The 16478-nt window shown below is 37.6% G+C and overlaps 1 protein-coding gene across 1 annotated transcript in view; it reads right to left on the minus strand.

The window, feature by feature from the left end:
- dnai3 (dynein axonemal intermediate chain 3) overlaps positions 1-16478 on the minus strand; it is a 32552-nt gene that overhangs the window by 9377 nt on the left and 6697 nt on the right. The window contains exons 6-16 of the mRNA XM_041791370.1: positions 15258-15386; positions 14950-15149; positions 14517-14636; positions 13959-14155; positions 9744-9862; positions 8286-8375; positions 7943-8032; positions 6338-6457; positions 3919-3992; positions 1343-1496; positions 979-1078 (exon numbers count right to left, since the gene is read on the minus strand). Of these exons, the coding sequence (XP_041647304.1) occupies positions 979-1078; positions 1343-1496; positions 3919-3992; positions 6338-6457; positions 7943-8032; positions 8286-8375; positions 9744-9862; positions 13959-14155; positions 14517-14636; positions 14950-15149; positions 15258-15386 (1393 nt within the window). The remainder of the gene's footprint in view (positions 1-978; positions 1079-1342; positions 1497-3918; positions 3993-6337; positions 6458-7942; positions 8033-8285; positions 8376-9743; positions 9863-13958; positions 14156-14516; positions 14637-14949; positions 15150-15257; positions 15387-16478) is intronic.

Below are 16478 nucleotides of genomic sequence, written 5' to 3' on the forward strand. Positions count from 1 at the left end.
CCCAGTCATCAAAGACTCTCTTAAGATTTTGGTACAATGTAGGACTCACCTGGGGCTAAATCAAGCATTTTCCTGCATGCCACTTATTAACAATCCATGGTTTACACCTTCACTGCTAGACACTACATTTCAGCTTTGGTCCAGGCAGGGACTGAGTAGGGTGTCAGATCTCTTTAAGAATAATATCATCATGTCCTTTGCTCAGATAGTCTGAGGATTTGGCATTCCACAATCTCATTTTTTTCGCTACCTCCAGATTAGAGACTTTGTCAGGAAACTTTTTTCAGCATTTTGATCTGAAACCCCGACTAGCTGGCTTGAGGATTGTATTCATGAAGGTCCCTCTGAGCTAAACTCTATATCCCACATTTATGATCGACTACTTTTGGCAGCCTCACCCTCCCTGGACCATCTGACATTAAAATGGGAGGAAGACTTTGGTGAGAAGTCTGGAGAATGGCAGTGGAGGGAGTTCACTCCGCATCCATATGTGTCAGACATAGTGTTATTCAGTTCAAAGTATTTCACAGGCTCCATATGTCAAGGTGTAGACTTGTACAACTCTTTTCTGATTTGGATCCAACCTGTCTGCGGTGTAATCAGCACCCAGCGACACTTTTCCACTCTTTCTGGGCATGCTCTCATATTGCAGAGGTGGCATTCTATTATGGTGCTACACTTAAACTCATTGCGCTCTTTAGAGAAACAGAGAAATGATTACTTTCCTTTTACTCTTTATCACATTGTTAACACATTCATGTTTAACTGTAAAATAACATCGACCACGTTGATTTAAGATGGTTTGAATCTTTACAGATATTTAAATGTTGGGGTAATTTAGGTGATAAAACATAATCTGAATTGGAATTATCATGGTAATGTAGCGCTCATTTGCGTGACTGGATGTAGGAAAATGGGAATTTAGCACAAAACCTGAAACATATGAGGCCAGGCAGCCTCAAGGGTAAAACTCTTTACCTGTGGTCCCACCTGTATTATTATCATCACAGGTGTAGTGTTCCAGGCTGAACTTCAAAGGGGCATATTCTCCGCTAGTATCGATCTTTGGCAGGGAAACCTGACACACAGCAGAGTAGAAGACACATTCTGACATAAGAGGAGCTGACAGAGACTGAAAATCACATAAAAATAAATTACATAAGATGCTGACCCAAATGTTCAAAAAAATAAAAAAAAATGTATATGAACACAAAAAGGCATGTGGTTTGCTTAGCTGACGTCATCACTCAAACAGTACTGATCTATGTGAGAGAGATTATTATTCATTATGACAGAGGAAATCAATAGCTGTTTACATGATCATTTGTGAGTAAAAAATCACCTTGAACAAAGGTTTCCATGTCCGGTCTAGGTGTTTGAAAGTTTCAGGGACCAAGTAAGGTGTCAACTGGTTCTTCTGATCGGCTCTCTGCTTCTTGCTTGTTGCTGAATGGCTTGTCTGTTTTGATACTCGTACATCCCAGAACTTTATGGCACTTTGGGAAGAAACAGTTATAAATAAAAATGAACCTCAAAACAAAAGAAGCTCACTGACAGATATAAATAAGTATGAACCTCATGTTATTATAGCTCACTGACAGATACACTCTTTAAGGGTGCTCTGTGGGCTCCCAGTCTAAAACTAAAGGTACAAAAAGCAGGATCTTGAACAAACATCTCAATATCCTTCAAATGCAGATAGTGAAGTGTGAGCTGCTGTATTCACAGTGACAGAAGGATTGCATCTTAATTCAAGAAACACTGCAACTGCAGCTATAATGAATGAAAAAGTTAACAGTTCAAACACAGAACATCCCATGGTGTGTTTGACAATTTCACAGATGCCGAAATAAATCAGTGACTCATTAACACCTTTGCGATTTCATGTGCTATAAAGTACATTCACACACATCAAGCCTGTGAACTCTTTGACATGTCTGTGTGTCTGTGAATCATGCAAACGATGGTTATTTATGGGAAACCAGCGAGAGAAAGAGAATCTTGTGGGAAGTGTAGAAGAGGTGCAAGGATGGTTTCCTTGTAGACTGCACATCTCCTCTGTATCTGACAAGAACAGAACATTATGTTCAGCACAAGGCTGACACGTTTCTCTTTTTGTGTTTTTTGTAGTAAGTCCACGCAGAACCTCAGTGAGTTGGCAGAAGCAGGCATTTTAGAGTCACAGAAGAAATAACACAGTCGTGACAAGAAACTTAGTGCTGTATGTCAAGTAATCAGTACAGTTTTAGGTATTGCATCCATTAAATAACTTTAATCACTACTTATCATGAGTCAGATATGTAATACATCACATGATCAAAGTAAAATTAGTGGTTAACTACTGTGGATAAAGAAAGATAGGATGAAACCTTATTGGAGCTACTTGCCAGTATACAGTATTAACTAATTCAATTCAACATTACTTTTAAAAGCTGTAATAATCACAGAAATGTAGCAAAAATTGAAATCCATATGTCTACAATATTTGCTTTTCTAAAATGAGCCAAGGTAGGTTATCTTAACCTAGAAAAAAAAAAGGTCAGGTCTTAAAACCTTGAGTTACAGGATACATATACAAAAAATAGCTACCAAAGCTCTTACTGTCACGTACCTGTATACCAAATGCAAGAAATTCAGATGTTTTATCCCAGGCATCAGCTTATCATACTGAGTTCAATAAGCAGAAAAAATTTTAAAAGCCCGGGGGAGGTGCTCCAATAACTCAGGGCACAAATAAGCACTATTTAAGATCATGCAAAGGGTTAATTTTACTAAGAAACTAAACAAATTAAACAATGAGGGGACAATTCTCTGTTGGCACTGTAAGAAACATAAAGCTGGCACTTCCTCTCATATATTTTGGTTATGTGACCTACTCTTTTGATTTTGAAACTCTGTTATCAAGTTGATAATTTAGTGTTTACATGTCTCTATTCCCCTTTCACTCCATTTATGTCCTCTGCAGACTAATATTTCAGATAAGTGAGCTAAATATGATTGCAGGAATGTAGACCTTGCCTTACTAGCAGCGAGAAAGTGAATAGCTTCAAAGTGTAAGGCATACATGTGCACTCAAGCTACCTTTTCTGTGACAATATTTACTATAAGAATGAAGACAGAATCACAGATTTTTTTCATTATATGGCAATTTCATATGGAGACTGACTTTAAGAACGTCTTAAACCAACATTAGGGGTTAAGACAACAGTATTAGTTGTATTGGTGAGTTGGTTAATCAGAGCTTTTTGTTTTGTTTTGTCCACCCATGCTTGGCTTTTTCTGTTTTTTATTTTGTGATTTTTATGTGGTGGACATGAATTTTAGGGAATGACATTTATGCATGTATTTTTGCCATATTTTTTGTCTGTAAAACATTTTAATAAAAAGTGAGACCCTGCAAACTGAGCCTGCAGAGATGATTTTTGAAGATGATTCTTTTAATCCTTAAAAAAAGAAAGGTAATCACTAGGTCCTATCCTGCTTTTTGTATGTTTAGGTTATTTGCACAAGCTTGTTTTGCACAACACTCTCCCAAGTACTAAAAAGCTTGTTGAAGAGACAGAAAGCATCTTCTCGGTTCAGTCTTTTTTGCTATATGGGGTTATAAACCCAAATTTTGGCCTTAAATATTATGCAACATAAACAAGAATTCTCACAACACAGTGCTTAAAGTGAAGTTTTGGTGTAAAAGGAGAGATCTAAAGAGCTGCAGCTGCTGCCAGCAAAATAATCCTGCTAATGATTTAGACTGAAATGAAAAACAGAAAAATTAGCCTGCTATGAAAAAAAAGACAGAAAAAAGTTTCAGAGTGAGTGTGAGAACATGTCAAGACTTCATCTAATGAGCAACAACAAACTGTCTTATTGCTTGACTATATCATCAGCTACCAACAATTTAACTGAACTCTTTCTTCTTACCAGTCAGGCGAGCAGGTGACGATCTGAACAGAAAGGTTATTTTTGTTCTCCACTGCTAAGCCTGTCTTGGTCACCTAATCACAGAGTGAGATAGAGAGAGAGAGAGAGATAGAGAGGGAGATGCAAAATCAACATTAAGTCTGTCAGGCTTAGTTTAGTAGAAAGCTTGTAGTAGATGACCTGGTTCCTAAGACATAAGGGAGGTTTATGAGCTCACATGGGGCACTTTGATGATTGCCTTATTTCACTTACCCAGATGAGTGTCAGTAGTGGACATGATTTATCAAAGTATGCTTTATAGACAAGAGGGATATGCACCAACTGAAAACCAGTGAAACCATGATTTTGAAAAAAATATCACAATCTTATTCTTTGGACAGTGACAGAGGACAGCATCCGTGTGAGTTTAAATTTTATTATTAGTGTATAAACATTTGATTTCTTCTAGTACTCTTACAGTTATGATTTTAGTTTTTCTTTAAGCTTATTTATAGAATAAACATCATGATCGCTTAAATTAGTCTACTGCTATGAACATTTTCAACCAGTTTTTTTTCTTTTATACCTTTTATTCTTGTTCATTCCAGTTATTTCTACTAACAAACCCAGACTATGCAGCAAACAAACAGGAAAAGCCTTTTCCCTGCATCCTTGTTACAGCCAATGCCCCATCTTCAGTGAAATTTGTTTACATAATTTTGTTTAATAACATGTTGTCTTGTTTTGATATGTCTTCATTAATAAATCCATTCCAGACAACTTTTTCTCTCTTCTGATCTTGAAGGATCATTATTGTCGTCATTATTATCGTCATTATCTTCATGTATTTGTTTGGTTGTTTTGTTTGAATATATGTATTTAACTCCACATCCTACCATATCTTTCGGAATATTATCATAGGAATCATTGCTTTTCACTGACGTTATTATATATGTTTTAGATTTTAATTTTCTACTATAACTCTCATTCAAGTTCTACTTGTGTCATTTTCATTTTTGTTATTTTTCCTTGTTATATGTCCACATTATGCTCTTCCCTTCGTGTTTGTTTCTACCGAGTTCCTATTCTGCTCTGATTGTTGATGTTTATTTTTCCCTGAGTTTTTGCTCTTGCTGTATGTAAAGCACTTTGTAAACAACTGTTTTTAAAAGTGCTATATAAATAAAGTTATTATTATTATTATTATTATTATTATTAAGGATGGTTTTGCACAACTTGTGTTTGTTTGACGATATGCAATTCGCTGTTCCCAAAGTCCGAACTGAGTAGGGAAAAAAGGCTCTTAGGTTTTCTTGCTCTGCAGACTGATTCTAAACTGCTAAACCTTATGACTGAATGTTTTTAAATCCCTAGTGAAAATGTCTGAAACAAAATTTTCTTAATGCCACTATTTCAGGTCATCTTTTATTTTTTCTGTACTCATTATTTATGTCAGAGTGTGTTTGATTTTTGAAATAACGCAATGCTGCCATTCTTGGCCAGGTCTCCCTTTGAAAAGAGATCTCTGATCTCAATGGGACTAACCTAGTTAAATAAAGGTTTGAAAAATGAAAATTTAAACTTGAAGTACAAATTGAGCATATAGTGTTAGTTCAGGTAGGCCACGGAGTCAAGCGCTGCCATAACTGAGATCAGCTGATCTCAGGCAAGCCCTCATCAGCTGACAGCCAGCTGATTTGCTCTAAGCATGCTATTGGCTAATCTTTCTCATGCTGCCTTATTTAAACTGCGACAGCCTGGCTTCACTCTGCCACTTTCTCTGCAAGCTGCTCTTGCAATCCTCCTCCACCTCAGCTCCTCTTTCATTCTGCTTCTGCCTTAATCAATGTCATTCTATTGCCATTGATTCCTGCTCTGCTATGGGTTTTGCTACTTCTCTACCTTCCTTAGGCTTTCCTTTTCAGCATATACTCTGCATGTGCAGTGTCTCTTTTGTTTAATACTGAACTCTTTATAAATTCTTTTGTAATTCTTTAACTCACTGCAATTTTTGTTGATAGGGTGTTTCTTTGATACTCTGCACATATTTGCTCTCTGTACAAGAGTTACTGTAACTGCCCATTTCCCCCCAGGGAATAAATTAAGGTATTTCTGATTGAGATTATGAAGTTAAGACTCTGGAAGGCTTAAATTTTACTCTACTTGTTCCAATTTGTCTTAAAATTGAGATGATAATAGCGACTTCAGAAAAAAAAAGGATAAATTCCTCTGCTGCTGTGTGGTTACACAAAACCCATTTCATTAATGGAGATAAAGGAGAGAAAGAAAATAGGTTATCAAAGTTGTTCTAACACCTATCTGGTGCAATCCTGATGGGAATTGCAGAGACATAACTCTACATAAGTAGAACTCTGATTATTTGATGTTAGATTCAAAGTTTTTTCTCCTTTCAACCCCTCTGCCTCTCGGCTCTTCCTACCTCAAATGTCGGTGGCAGCCACTGGACATCAGTAATTGGTGCTTTGTGGCTGCTCTCTACAGAGGAAACTGCACAGTAGCACACAGCAGGAGTCTTATTTTCTTTGTTGTCGTTCAGTTCCTGGTGAAAGATCATGCACAAAGACACAGCATGTACAGTAAGCTATGACATCTCCATTTGAATTCAAAGACTTTATGCAGTGATAACCAGAAAATTTTGAAAAAAGTCTGCATTGAAAATATATGAATAGTATGTCATTCACCACAGTTGTATTAGAAGTAGAACATTTTATGCCTCAACAACTGATTTTATGATTTTGCTTGTCTTTGTTTTTTATCTGAAGGTAGATCCCTGGTCTTTAGTGCTGCCTGCTCACTCAGAGAGCATGTTCATGTGTCTGCTGGTTGTGTGGTGCAGCTGTGGTTTGATTTAGATGGTGTGAACAGAATGCAAATTCATACAGGAGCATTTTAATTCTTCCTTTGTCTGATAAATGAGCAACAGGTGCTGCTTTAGCACTCAATATGGAAATAAAGTCTTTTAGCCGATACAACCACCATTGTTTACTCTGCAAACACAAAGCAGGCTAGTGATCGGATTTGCTTGTGTGTTATCTGGAGGAAGATGGAGGGTGTGTGTAACAGCTGGAGCTGTGTGCTGATGCTGTTGACTCTGGGGAATGAAGAGCAAACAAGAGAATAGAGGGAGGTATAGTCACTGGAGAGGGGAGAGTAAAAGAAAAGGAAGTAGTGAGGACAGAGATGGAGACAGCTGTTCCACTGTAGAGGTAATAAAAACACAATGTAAATGGGGGCTGGATGATGGGGGCATGTGTGTCTATTTAGATACAGCAGCTGAGAGGAAGATGTCAGTGGAGGTCAGGCTCAAAGGAACAGAACTGCTCTAATATTTGGTGTCTGATCCGGCTACGGTAGATTTAATGTTCTTGCTGAGTTGTGGGTTTAAACTTGAGCCCTGGTTTTTGTCATGTATCATTACCTCTGTATCAGCTTTTCCTTTAAATTTGCATTAGACCTTTTTAATAACAGGAAATATGCAGTAAAAATGTTACTGAACCATAATGTTAAGCCAAAAAAGAACACCACTTTGAAGTTACAGTCAAAGTTCTGGGTATTTTCATTCAGCTGGATCACTTCAGCCTGATCAGAGTGCTCTTGGGCTGCTTTCGTTTATGAGTGGAGACATGCAACGTTATAAACTTGCTTTGAGATTTACTTGTGGCATTAGTATGTTTATGGAACTAGTTTTGACAGCTGTGGCTGGTTTAAAAAGGACCATTAGGCTACTCCATTCCCATCTAATGAAAGGGTGAGGAAGAGAAGCGAACCCGGGAGCAAACGTATCATCATCTCTCTCTGTCATACAGCACCACTGATGAGTGCAGCCTGTTTAGCCTGTTTACAGCAAACATGCTGTGTTCTTTGATAAACTGACGACCCATACTTCAATAAACCGAGCTGACATCACCAGCAGCAAAAGAGCTACAGTAACTGATACAGCATGTAATGCACCAGCACGGATACAGAACACCAGGTATTACTGTATCAACAATGTGCACATTAGAGATAGGATATGGGTACTTACAAATGTCACAGTGTTGACAGAGGAGTTTTTACTACCAGGCTGAACTCCCTCTAAGTGTGTGACGTAAGCAGAAATATCCCACAACACAACCTGAGACAACAGCAACACAAAGTCAGATACAAGAGGCAACATCTGAGCTGGGTTCAAACTAAGAAAAAAGCTCAAATAAGTTTAGTTTCATTTATTTTAAGAGTACAGTGAGAAGATAAACACAAAATACAGGACATGGCAAAAATAAATTTGAGTCTTTATTGCAATTTCTACCCCATGTTTTCATACTACAAGGCTGAACAAATAGCCGATGCAGCTAAGAGGAAAAGCAGAGCAGAGAAAAAGTCAGTACCTGGCCATTTTTGCAGCCACCAGCAATAATATTTGGGTCTGAGGGGCTGAACTCAAAGGCGTAAATGTCATCTGGGCACTCCAGCAGCAACTGCAAACAGCACAGAAAACCACAAACACATTACAGAAATACAGTGCCTTTAAAAATTTTCATCCCCTTGGATTTTTTACCCTTTTACTGATTTTATAAATCAATCATGGTCAATATAATTTGACTTTTTGACCCAAAAAGATAAAAACTTGATGTCAAAGTAAAAACAGATTTCTATATAGCAATGTTATCAAATGAAAATGTGTAATGTAAAATAAGTGACTGCATAAATATTCACCCTCTTCAAGTTAGTATCTAGTTGATGGAAAACAAATCCTCTCCCAAGCTGTAGTTCTCCAGCTGACTGAATAAGATTGTCCTCCAGAATTTTCTTATAATTTGCTGTATTCATTTTATCCTATACCTTTATAAGCCTTCCAGGGATGGCTACCGAGAAGCACCCCCACAGCATAATGCTGCCATGCTGGGGATGGTGTGTTTGTTTTGATGTGCAGTGTTTGGTGTCCACCAAAAATAGCGTCTTGTCTGATGGCTAAAAAGCACCATTGTGGTCTCATCAGACCAAAGAACTTTCATCTCCTTGATCATGGAGTCTCCCACATGCATTTTGGTGAACCACAGTTCAAATTTAATAAGAGTCTTCTTCAACATGTCACTCTCCCATAAAGATTTGACTGGTGAAGAACCCGGGCAACAGTTGTATGCAGAGTCTCTCCCATCTCAGCTGCTGACCATGATTGATTTATAAAATAACTAAAAGGGATAAACAAGGTGGTGAATACTTTTTAATAGGAACTGTATTCTATATTATAGATATTGAATACCTTCCCAATTGCGTATGATTTTTTCAGTCTCTCTGTGCAAAGTTCAGTTTCTAATCCTTAAATCAAATTAGATTTTTTCATCAGACACAAGGAGAAAAGAAGATCCAGAATAGCATGATGATTATTTTCCAGGATTATGTTTGACTCTGCTGGAGTTTGAAATTAGAAACAAGATTAAACCACAACACTCCCCTGCAATATTAATTATTTTCATCTCAGCTCTTGCTCTTCACAAAGTCACCCTATGGCATTTAATATTTTCTCCAGCGACAGTGAAACGACACATGACACATGCACCAGTGATTGCATACGTCATTCAGAACTCAGATTACTTTTGAGTGATTTAGCGGTGCAGTTTTATTGATTGGGAGCATGGGTCAAATCAATAGAGCCTCTCAAATTTTGCCTAAGTAAATAATGACCTTGACTGACAGCACTGAAAAAAGGTTTTCCAAGTGTGTCTCAAACAAATATAGGACAAGAATGCAGAGAATTTATTGGTAAGCTTGTAATAAGAAAAGGTAAAGAGTTTGTACATGAGCTCTGATGTATTTAATGGTATCATGTTAATTACGTTCCCTACCTGGGGGCCAGAGGTGTTTGAGAAACTATAGAAGAGAACGAGCGAAGGCGAGGCAACAAAATTTGTGGACGCCTCTGACTGTGCCTGAATTTTCTCTGTCAAAGCCACAGCTATCACACCTGGCACATAAAAAACACAACATACAAAGAATCAAATTCAAAGTAGCAGGAAAACAGATGCTTATAAAGTCTCTGTGCTTGACTAACTATTGACAAGTTGAAGTAAATTGCTCAACTTTGATAGACCTCACAGATCACTTTATTAGGTCCACCGGTTCAACTGCTCATTTACCAAAATATCTACTCAGCCAATCACCAATGCATTTATGTTCATGCTCATATTCATGTTGGCATGCTGAAGACTGTCTACTGAAGTTCAAACCAAGTATCAGAAAGGGAAGACTGGTGATTTCAGTAACCTTGAGCATGTCATGGTTGTTGGTGGTCCGGCAGGCTTTAATAACAATTCTGATAAATTCTTCCATTTGATTGCTGGAGCAGAGATTGTGACTCATCAATGTCCCTGCCATCTTCTATTGTTTAATTTTAGCCAATATAAACTGTAGCCTCAGTTGACTTTTTCCTAGCACGCACTGAAATCCGGTGCCGCTGTAGCTCATCTCCTTTGACATGTACAGTGTTTAACAAATTTATTAGACCACCTGTCATATTTGTCTCAAAGACCATCCAGCATCATGAAGTGCTTTAACGCGACTCTTTCATTTTCAGTCAGCTCTCCACGTTTTACCATTTTGAACAGAAATGAGGAATTTCAAACTGAATTCACCCAAATTTGAGACGGCTCACTGGGCTTCTCTGAGAAGTCAGAAATTAATCAAGCATAACATTCAACTACTAAAACTAATTTTCTCTTCAGGAGTGCAAGTAAAAAACTATAATTTGATGTATTAATCAAGAAATATTAATGTGCTTTACTATTTTTCATTTTTTTTTGTAAATTAGTAAATTTGAACATTCATGGATAGAAATAATAATTATATTTTAGCATTAAAAATATCATTTGGGTTTAAGAGCTTCTACATATTGGTGTATTAACCATTGCAGAAACATAAAAAATGATTTTGGTAATTACCAATTCTGTTAATTTGGGGCAGCTGTGGCATAAACCTTACTTGGTTAGGGTTAGGGTGGTCTAATAAATTTGTGAAGCACTGTACATTCAGAGATGCTATTCTGTATAACTTAGCAGTAATTTGTGGTTATTGATCATCAGACAAGCCTGTCTGGTACCAAAACTCATGGCATATTCAAAGCAATTCAAATTATCTTTCTTTTCCCCATTCTGCTGCTCCCTTGAACTTCAGCACATCGTCTTAACCAACATGCCCAAATGCATTGATTGCAGCCATTCACATGGCTGCAATCAATGCAATGTGATGCTTTCAAAAGACAGATCAAGGTAATCATACAAAAGCTTCTGAAATGTAGAGAAGAATGGAAAAAAGGGGGGGAAAAAGCAGCAAAAAAATCACATAATTACTTTTCAAGAGTAATTAACTGTTTTCTTACTTTTATTTTATAAACAAACAAAAACAACCTAAAAAATGTAGATTGTGTATGTTTGCTTTTTCCGTTTCAAAGATGTAATACTTAACAGAAGGGCTGGTGCAAACAAATCAAGCATAAATGATGGGGAGGAATGATGGAGTGGTTGGAATGAAGAAAATTTAACTGAATGAGTGGGTGTCAATGGACGGAGAGAGCACAAGCTTGGATCAGAACATAATCCAGAGGTGGAGAACAAACGGAATGACAGCAGGAGAGAGAAAGTAGTAGTTATTTACATTAATGAGTAGTTGAACTAGTGTGCTTGATAACAGTGACAGAGTGGTACCAATAAAAGTCCCTGGCATTTGCAACCAACCAGTCCTTTTTAAAGACCAGCACCAACCCAACTGTTAACATAAAAAGCTAAACATTACAAAGCGACTATGACAGAGGGCTGACAAACACAGAACATTGTTGCTGTGTCTATGAGCTTATGCTGCTGGGCTTCGTTAGAACTTTGAGACTCTTCTTTCAAAGATTTTGCCCTTTTAATGCTAGTTGATGTAGAAACACATTTCAAATGGCAGGCATACAGGCTGGTTCAGTTCAAAAGGTTAAAACTAGGGCTGTCAAACACTTAAATCTTTTAACTAAGACTAATCTCAGAATTCTTTTGGAGTTAATCACATTAAATCTCCCCATTTTGAAATTCTGCTATTTTGCATTTTAAACTGTTTTTGTTTGATTTTAGATTTTTTTACTCTCTTAAACAAGGGTAATTCACCTCAGATCTGGATAAAGACCAGCCATTGTTTTAAAATAAATTAGGAACTTTGAGTATTTTGAAAATAATGACATGAACATACAGTGCATTCAGAAAGCATTCAGACCAGAGTCTTCATTTGGAGTTTTTTGCACATTACAATCAGACATTCATGGGCTTTACACTGAGGAGACTTCCATCCAGCCACTTCACCATAAAATCCAGATGGGTGGAGGGCTGCAATGATGGTTGTCCTTATGGAACTTTGTACCATCTCCACACAGGATCTCTGGAGCTCAGTCAGAGTGACTGGGTTCTTGGTCGCCTCTCTTACTAAGATCCTTCTTTCGCTGACTGTTCAATTTGGCCGGGTACCCAGCTCTTGGAAGAGTCCTGGATGTGCCAGTCTTCTTCCATTTGAGAACTATGGAAGCCACTGTGCTCTTAGGAACCTTCAGTACAACAGAACTTTTTGGAGCCTTCCCCAGACCTGTGCCTTGCAACAGTCTTGTCTCTGAGCCCATCAGGCAGTTCCTTTGACCTAACGACTTGGTTTTAGCTCTGATATGCATTGACAGCTGTGAGGCCTTCTATAGAGAGATGTGTTCCTTTCTAAATCATGTCCAAGCAATTAAATCTACCACAGGTGGACTCCAATCAAGGTGTAGAAACATCTAGGCAAAGATTGGGAGAAATGGGAGGAACCTGAGCTAAATTTACAGTGTTTTTTAAAAGGGTCTGAATACTTATATCAATTTGATATTTCAGTTTTTTTATTCAAAATTAATTAGCAATTTTTCTAAACTCTGTTTTCAATTTGTCATGATGGGATACTGTGTAGATTCATGAAAATAAACATGTTTTTTTCTATTGTAGCATCAGGCTGCAACATAACAAAACTGAAAAAAATGAAGGGAGTCTGAATACTTTCTGAATGCACTGTAACTAAGGGAAATGCACTTTTTATGGACTGAAAACAAAAAAGGGAATGTCAAAAAGGAAAATCTTTGCTAGTACAAGGTACAGATGACTTTTACTTGTCCTCTGAGCTGTCTGTGAGTTTTTTTTTTTTTTTTTAAAGTGAAATGACACATCAAGGAGCAGTGGTCTTGACTGGGATTATTTTACATTATTTTGGCAGCAGAGAGGTGTTGCAGTGGCTCAACCAAGTGTGCTGAAAGGGGCAATAAAGCATGTAATTAATCATGAATTAAAAAAATGAATGCACTTACTATGGACCATGAATATTCATAATTAACGTAATGCTGACAGTCCTAGTCAGAACCTTAAATAAGGCTTATCTCATTTTTTTTGCTTCATCAACATAATTTCTATATTAAAATATCCAAGGTATTATTCTTATTAAATTTGTTTTCTATATATCCTTTTCACTTTTTCAAATCAGTGGAATGATAAGCTGTACTGATTGGCCCAAATGGACCATAGCTGGGCAGCCAATCTGTCATTTGCCTGATTTTTAGGTGGCCAGTTTGTCGTTGCCTGATAAAGTGATCAGTGAGTGTGTTTACATAATGATGTTATGATTTAAAATTCCTCCTTATTTTTTCCTTTTTGCATGTCCGAAATAAACTATCACTAACTAACAGGACCCTGCTCACTATGAATTATGGGGGGAATGTACTGTATTATGAAAAACTCTTCACAGAGCCTCTTAACAATGATGCATGAGGGATGATGATACTCAAGAGAAGTCAGATCATTGTTCAGTTATACTACCCCTGTAAACATTTAACATTCTTTAAACATTAATCTGTTAAAATCTTCACTTTTCCTGAGCCACACTCTGAATCACAGTTGAATTGGATTGACACTGAAAGTAACTTGAATACACTTACTGCAGTAATTCGATCTATATAATTGATTTTTCTAACAGAGCTGACATAAGACTATTCTCAGTAGCCAGGGTGTAATTTGGTACTTTACCGTAAATGGTAGGATGCCAGTTAATGCAGCTGATTTTCTTGTCCTTTATGTACATCTGGTCTGCTATGGCCCTAAAAAGCATCAAACTTTCGGAAACATGCCCAGAGCAATCACTGTCTTCAACTCCTGGTCTCAGAGCCGTCCAGTCATTGATGGTCACATTAGCGATCTCTGTATGCTGAAGGGTGCTGGAAACCCTGCAAAAATAGAGCGCATGTAGAGTTAAAATGAAGAGCAGAGAAAATCTTATCCAAGAGCATTCTTAAGTCTTATGATTCTCTAGATGTTCTTTTGTATTTGTGGACATGAGACAGTTATGTTTAAGTGAAAGCTTAAAATGAGGAAAGATTAAAATCAATCATTTCTATCAATGTATCATTCATATCTGAAACCTAAAGTCATTACTGTAAAGGAAACTATAGAAACACAAAACTTTATACATAGGGAAGGTGTAGATTGTCCCCAGTAGCCTAAAGCTGTTCTAGTACACAGATGTGTTTCACTACCATGAAACTGTTGCAATGCTGTATGAATTTCAGCTGATCATCACACTCTTACCTGGGAGTCAATGAGTCAGTAAGAAAATCCTTCATACTCTTAGACCTGAGGATGCTCTCTCTTTCTTCATCATTTGAGTCTCTAGGCATGCTCTGGGTTGACATATTCTTCTGAATCTTCCTTTAAAAGAGGAAAACAATTTACAATTTAGCACACATTTGTGGGGCTGGAGTAACACAACACACACATAGAACAAATAGCATATGATAGAATTATGATTTCTGAAAGTTCATACAAATATCAGCTTTCCCCAGTTATGCAGGTGTATGTATGTGCTATTCCTTTGTGTTATTTTTTCTTTCTTCTTATTTTTTTACCCTGAACTATGGATCCCCCTGGGTCTGAAATAAAGAATTTGATTATGCTTAACCTGCAAGTGCTTCCCCCCCCTGCAGAACAAATCCATTTTATGTGCACTTATTTACTGGCATACCACTGTGTCTGTGCACAGCTGCTCCGCAGTATGGGAATAGCAAGCAGCCCGCAGTCCCTCTGCATCTGCTTGATACTGAATCTACTGTCTGTATGGGAAGGACACTCTAGGAAGCCATCCTTTGCATCTGCAGGGCTTCGGTCTGAATAAAAGACTTGTGCCCCAAACTTCCTCCTCACTCTGGAGAACTTGAAACACAGCTGACGGCAAAAAAGGCAGATTAGAGAGGTACAACTGAAGGACAAGTGAGAATGAAAAAGAAATGATGTGACGTGGATATTTTGAGTGTTTTACAAACATTGGAGTACCTTTTCTCTGGTCTCTCTAAGAGATTCTTTCTCTATTTCTTTTTCACTGCCTTGAGAAATCCATTTCTTTGGTTCTGGGGTTTTTTTGACTTCATTCTCCAATACTTCTGGTGTCTCGGGCTCTGGAGGCTGCAGCAAACAGAGATTGGAGATTGGTTGTTACTAAAATCCTGCTTTTTATACTTTCACACTTTTAATTTTATATTGAAACTGGAAGTCATTTTGACAGCACCGATTTGTCTGTGCTTACACTGATACTTTTCCTGCAGTAGCTGTGTCTTTGTTGCATTGCTTCATTCAGTATTTTGTCTCAGAGGGTGAGTTCCCAATTTGACCATTGATAGTTAATTCAAACCAAGCTGATCTGGTTTCTCAGCTGTTATTATCCAGGATTAATGTGCCGCTCTGTGGTGCTGATCAAGGGCTGGTTTGAATGACAATTTCAGGGGTGACCATACTCACACATCTCCTCTATCCTGCTGTTATGGGGAAAAATGCATCAGAAAACCCTCTTTTCGCATCATCAAAGTATTTCAGTATGGTATGGTTAACCAAATCTTTCTTATAATTAACAAATTATAGCTTGTTATTTTAGTTTGATGTTGACAATACGTGTTTTTTCTAGAGCAACTTACAGCAAAATGCTAAATTCAGAAAAAAAAAACCTAGATAATAGTTTTGTGCTGTTGAAAAGAATTGTACATTGGTGATAGTGGCAAGAAGGTCCCTGGTTCGCTTCCCAGTCAGGGCCTTTTTGTGCGGAGTTTGCATGTTCTCCCTGTGCAAGCATGGGTTCTCTCTGGCTTCCTCCCACCACCAAAAACATGCTCATCAGGTTAACTGGTGACTCTAAATTTGGCTAGCATGCCTGGTTGTCTGTCTCTATGTGTCAGCCCTGTGATTGGCTGGCGACCAGTCCAGGGTATACCCTGTCTCTCGCCCAATGACAGCTGGGAGAGACTCCAGCCTCCCCGGGACCCCGAATGGGATAAGCGGTATAGAAAATGGATGGATGGATCATTATTTTGCTGTGAAATGGGATTAAAATTAAATGTACCATAATTAAGTCTGATACATTTAGTTGATATATTAAGTTGAGATATGTTAGATAAATTATCTGTTGAAATAAATAAGTTTATTTATAAGGAATAATAATGGTTAGCTGTATGTGGTGACAAATACTACTCAAGTGTGTTTAGATAAACTTTGCAAATGTAAATT

This window comes from Cheilinus undulatus, linkage group 7 (genome assembly GCF_018320785.1).
Source record: "Cheilinus undulatus linkage group 7, ASM1832078v1, whole genome shotgun sequence".
Classification (NCBI taxonomy): Eukaryota; Metazoa; Chordata; class Actinopteri; order Labriformes; family Labridae; genus Cheilinus; species Cheilinus undulatus.